We start from the raw sequence: 5,957 nt of genomic DNA, 5'->3' as shown, positions 1-5,957 counted from the left end.
TATGCAGGTTTCTAAGACTGTAGATCTTTATGGGAGCAGACAGTCTCATCTTTCTCCCAAGTAGTCATGGGTGGGTTTGATCCACCAACCTTGTGCTTAGCAATCCAATGCTTTTCTACAACACCACCAGGGCTCCTTTTTAAGTTAAAACTGAATAGTTTTCGAGAATGACTGTACCAATGTCCCTCCCATGAGTAATGTATGACTGTTCTAGTTATTCTACTTCTTTTATTATTATTATTATTAGTCATTCTGGAGTGGTGTACTTATAATCTAACTTATTTTCACAATGTATTTCACTGATTATTAATGACATTGTAGATATTTTCAAATGCTTATTGGAAATTTGGATATCTTCTTTCCTAAGATGTCTTTTGCCTAGATTTGGGAGACTAGTTTTTTTTTTTTTACTGAAATGTATTGTTTTTGCTAAATGCCACTCAGTGGGTTCTGAATCACAGTGACCCTGTATAGGGTTTCCAAGGAGTGACTGGTGAGTTTGAACCTCCAACCTTGTGATTCAAACTTACCTTGCAGTCTAGTACTTATCTTATACCACCACACCAGAACTCTGATTTGTGAGAGTGCCTTATATTTTTCTTGATAGGCTCCTTAGTTAGATATATGTACTATTGTTAAGTGCTGTTGAGTTGGTTCCGACTCACAGTGACCCTGTATAGTTTCCAAGGAGCAGCTGGTGAGTTTGAACCTCTGACCTTGTAGTTAGAACTGACCTTGCAGCCTGGTGCTTGGTGCTTTATCCCATCTCATTCAGCGTCTTCCTCTTTTTTGCTGGCCCTCCATTTTACCAAACATGATGTCCTTCTCCATGGACTGATCCTTTTTGATAATATGTCCAAAGTGTGGGAGATGAAATCTGACCATTCTGGCTTCTAAGGAACATTCTGACCATACTACTTCCAACACAGATTTATTTGTTCTTCTGGAAGTCCATGGTACTTTTAATATTTTTCTCCAACACCGTAATTCAAGAGCATCCATTCTTCTATGGTCCTCCTTATTCAGTATTCAACTTTCACATGCATATGAGATGTTTGAAAATACCATGGCTTTGGTCAGATGCCCCTTAGTCTTCCAACTGACATTTTTACTCTTCAACTTTTTAAAGATGTCTTCTTTAAAGATGTCTTGTACAGCAGGTTTGTCTAATGCAATACATTACTTTATTTCTTGAATGCTGCTTCCATGTGGACTCAAACAAAATGAAGTCTTTGACAACGCTAATCTTTTCTCCATTAATCATGGTGTAATGTATTAGTCTAGTGGTGAAGACTTTTGTTTCTTTACATTGAGGTACAACCCATACTGAAGGCTGTGATGGCTTTGATATTCATCAGTACTTATTTCAAGTCCTCTTCTCTTTCAGCACATCCAGGTTGTTAATGAATCTTCCTCCAATCCTGATGTCACATTCTTCTTCATATAATACAGCTTCTCAGATTATTTGTTCTGCATACAGACTGAATTTAAGTATGGTGAAATAATATAACCCTGTCACATACCTTTCCTGATTTTAAACCATTTAATGTCCCTTTGTTCTGTCCGAACAACTGCCTCTTGATCTACATACAGGTTCCTCATGAGAACAATAAAGTGTTTCAGAATACTCATTCTCTGCAATGTTGTCCATAGTTTGTGTTGATCCACACAGTTGAAAGCTTTTGCATAGTCAATAAAGTACAAGTAGAGATCTTTCTGGTATTCTCTGCTTTCTGCTAAGATCCATCAGCAGTGATAGCCCTCATTCCATGTCCTTATCTGAATCCTACTTGAATACAAATACAAAGGCAGTTCCCTGTCATTGTATTGTTGCAACAATTTTTGAATTATTTTTAGCAAAATTTTATTGCACTTGATCCTAATGATATTGTTCAATGATTTCCATGTATCATTTGTTCACTCTCTATGGAATGGGCATACATCTGGATCTTTTTCAATCAGTTGACCAGGTGTTCTTCCCTTTTGTTGTTCTAACTCCAGGTCTTTGCACATTTCATTTTACTGTTTGACTCTGTCTTCTAGGCCCTTTGAAATTTTTTGTGCAGCTTTTGATCTCCTCATTTCTTCCATTTGTTTTAACATCTCTATTCTGAAGAGCAAGATTTTTCTGGTATCTATTTTGGTCTTTTCCTTCTTTCTTGACTTCTTAATGACCTTTTGCTTTCTTCCTGTATGATTTTTCTTGATGTCATCCTACAACTCTTCTGGTCTTTGGTCATTAGTGTTGAATTCATCAAATTGTTTCTTAAGATGATCTCTAATTTCAGGTGGAATATGTTCAAAGTCATATTTTGACTCTCATAAACTGTTTCAATTTTCTTCAGCTGCAGTCTGAGCTTGCACATAAGCCATTGATGGGTCTGTTCCACAGTCTGCCCAGCCTTGTTTTTACTGATGATATTGGAGGAGAATATTGAAAGTGCCATGGGTTGCCAAAAGAACAAACATATCTGTATTGGAAGAAGTGCAGCCAGAGTGCCCCTTGGAGGCCACGATGGCCAAACTTCGTCTCTCAGACTTTGAACATATTGTCAGGAGGGACCAGTCACCAGAGAAGGATTTCATGTTTGGTAAGGTGGGAGGTCAGAGATAAAGAGGAAGGCCCCCAGCAAGATGGAATGGCAAAGTGGCAGCATCAATGGGCTCAAGTGTGGCAACAATTGTGAGATTAGCCCAGGACTGGGCAATGTTTCATTTTGTTGTGCATAGGGTCACTATGTGTCAGTACTGACTCGATGGCGCCTAACAACAACAACAACAACAATGGAACAAAGCTCCATATCTTTCCACAGATGTAGTCAATTTGATTTTGTTGTATTGCATCTGATAAGACCCATGTGTATAACTGTCTTTTACGTTGTTTAAAAAGGTATTTGTAATGAAGTCATTGGTCTTGCAAAATTCTATCATTAGATTTCCAGCATCCTTTGTATCACCAATGTAGTATTTTGCATCTATAAACCCTTTGTCTTTGTTTCTAATCTTTGCATTCCAATAGCCGGTAATTAGCAATACATCTTGATTGCATGTTTGATCAATTTCAGAATGAAGAAGTTGGTAGAATTCTTTAATTTCATTATCGCTGGCTTTAATGGTTGGTGCATGATGTGAATAGCGTCATTAACTGGTCTTCCTAACCTTGCTACATTCACTTATTGTAATAATTTGAAGATTTTTTTAGAGTTTTATCTAGACAACAAACACAATGGAAGTTGTCTCTTGTTTTTCAATATTTATACTTTTTTTTTCCTTGCTTTATTGCAGTAGCTTCAGATTTTAGTATTCTACTAGTTAGATATGGCGATAATGGGTGTTTAAGAATCTTGATGTAGGCATGTACAATGTCCGAGACAGATATTACCTCAAAGAGAAATTCCTTGCAGGCATTTACACATATGTCTCTATGGTTTCCTCCTCTTTTGTTATTTCCCTTGAGGCATGGCATATTTGATCATCCTGAATTCCGAATTCTATTTTCTCAACCCATTGAATGCTGCTACTTGCAGCTTAGACTCTATTTCCTTGCACCAAACATTGGCAAATGCCTTCTAGGAAAAGTCTGGATGAATGAAGTGCTCACTCACTTCAGTGTGCTTTATTTCTCAGGGATTTTACTCTCTCAAGTTTTGACTGTTCTCCAGTGAATTAAAACTTTGTCTATTTTTTATAGTTGCTTTTGGAGGTGGGGTAGTTTGATAGAAGCTGCTCCATCCAGAATTTATAAGAACAGACCCCGGCGTCTCTTTTACGTGATGAACGCAAACAGAAATTTTCTCAAAAAGTTTACGATTTTCCTGGATCTGATGTTCCAGCCAGGTCTAATCTGGACAACAAAAACAACAAATCAAATGCACAAACAATAATCAGAAACATTAAGAGAGTTAATAAAAGTGGGCAGATTCTGGAAAGAAGTTCATAGTGGGAAGAAGGGTGAGATTTCCCCATCTTTATCTTGTTTAGCCTGTCCAGGCCAAACTTTGTGCTATGAGGTACAGTGAAAAATCAGTTAGAAAACTGGGATTAAAAAACAGAAGGCAGAGTTTGGGGCAGCCAAAGCTGCTGGAAAGAACACTGAAAGTCAGAGATGGGAAGTTCAAAACTCTGTGTCTAACCTTTTCACCAAATCTCTAGCTAAATCCCAAATCCTGTGTGTTCAGAGTAGTCTGTGAGTAGCCCAACTAGGGAACCTTCTCTGAGATTTCAGCTGCCAAGACTTTAAAGTTAGTATCCACCATCTGGGCTATATCAGGACTGATCTTTTTTTTAGTGTGAAAATCTTTTCTTCTCTTTTTACAAAAATAGTCTTATTCAATATTTGTCCTTTTGTGATTGACTCACTTCACTCAGCACAATGTCTTTTTGGTTTATCCATGCTATGAGGCATTTCACACGTTCATCTTTATTCTTTAATGTTGCATAGTATTCCACTGTATGTATGTACCATAAATTGTTTACCTGTTCTTCCATTGAGGAGCATTTATCTTTTTGCTATTGTGAATAGTGATGGAATCAATATTTGTTGTTGTTGTCAAGTGCTGTCTAGTCAGTTCTGACTCATAGCAACCCTGTATAGGGTTTCCAAGGAGCAGCTGGTGGGTTTGAATTACTGGCCTTGTAGTTGCCTGTCCAGTGCTCATCCTACAGTACCACACCAGGATGAATGTAGATATATCTATTCATGTTGTGGCTCTTATTCCTCTGGAATGTATACATACTAACTAGGGGGATTGCTGGGCCATATGGTACTTCTATTTACAACTTTTTAAGGAAGCACCATACTGTTTTCCACAGTGGTTTCACCACTTTCCAGTTGAGAATGGTTTACATCTTAAGAACTTTTTGCATGTTGAGCAATTTTGAATTTTGAATGTTGAACATTGTCAATTTTGTAAAAAATTTAGGCAATAAATCATAGCTGTTACAGGACTCAGAAAAGTACTTTTCATTAGCCCCTCAAATTATGTTTCATAGTCCTTGGTGCTAACAGTTTTTTTTTTAAATCTAGATCTAAAGTCCAGAACAACTCTTCACAAATAGTGAAACCTGGGGCAATTTTGGTAGAGACCATTCAAAACAACATGGTAAGACTACCCTGCCCCAGTTTGGGATTTTCCTCTACTCCTACTTTCCCCTTCATTTTTGCTTATCTTCTCATCTTGTCACTACCCTCCCCCCAATCTTTTAACCCTTATAATAACTCTAAGGTTAGGAAAGAAATAATAAGCCTCCATACATTGCTTCACATCACTGTAGTTAGGAAGTGGTACAGCAGGATTCAAACCTAGGCAGCCAGAATCCAAGTTCTGTGCTCTTGACCACCCTGCTATATTGTATATAGATGAGGAAGCTCAGCTATGAGGCCCTCACAAGTTCTGCCTGTGCTATGAGAACATGGACAGGCTGAGTTTTAGCTTTTTTTTACTTTCCACAGGAGAAGACAATCATTAAGAAACAGAGGAGGGTCTTTTGGTACAGGTAAGTGGTATAATCTTGACTTCTATGTAGTTTATACTACATTCATTCATTAGAAGCAGGTGACCTTCTACAAAAAGGCAGATGGAACAATAATAAACACACCCACCACTCAGAAAACATCAGGTAGCACACACACACACACTCACACACACACACACACACTCACACACACTCACACACTCACACACACACTCACACACACACTCACACTCACACACACTCACACACACACTCACACACACTCACACACACTCACACTCACATTCTCACTCACTCACACACACACTCACACACACTCACACACACTCACACTCACACACACTCACACACACACTCACACACTCACACACTCACACACACACTCACACACACACTCACACACACACTCACACACACTCACACTCTCACACACACTCACACACACACACACTCACACTCACACACTCACACACACACTCACA

General features: G+C 38.4%; 1 protein-coding gene across 1 annotated transcript in view; it reads left to right on the top strand.

Moving 5' to 3' along the window:
• LOC102839491 (transmembrane and coiled-coil domain-containing protein 5B-like) overlaps nt 1-5,957 on the top strand; it is a 28,116-nt gene that overhangs the window by 21,115 nt on the left and 1,044 nt on the right. The window contains exons 9-10 of the mRNA XM_006831809.1: nt 5,027-5,102; nt 5,453-5,496. Of these exons, the coding sequence (XP_006831872.1) occupies nt 5,027-5,102; nt 5,453-5,496 (120 nt within the window). The remainder of the gene's footprint in view (nt 1-5,026; nt 5,103-5,452; nt 5,497-5,957) is intronic.

Source organism: Chrysochloris asiatica, unplaced genomic scaffold, assembly GCF_000296735.1.
Source record: "Chrysochloris asiatica unplaced genomic scaffold, ChrAsi1.0 scaffold00004, whole genome shotgun sequence".
Classification (NCBI taxonomy): Eukaryota; Metazoa; Chordata; class Mammalia; order Afrosoricida; family Chrysochloridae; genus Chrysochloris; species Chrysochloris asiatica.
This window is presented reverse-complemented; position numbering and strand designations above follow the sequence as displayed.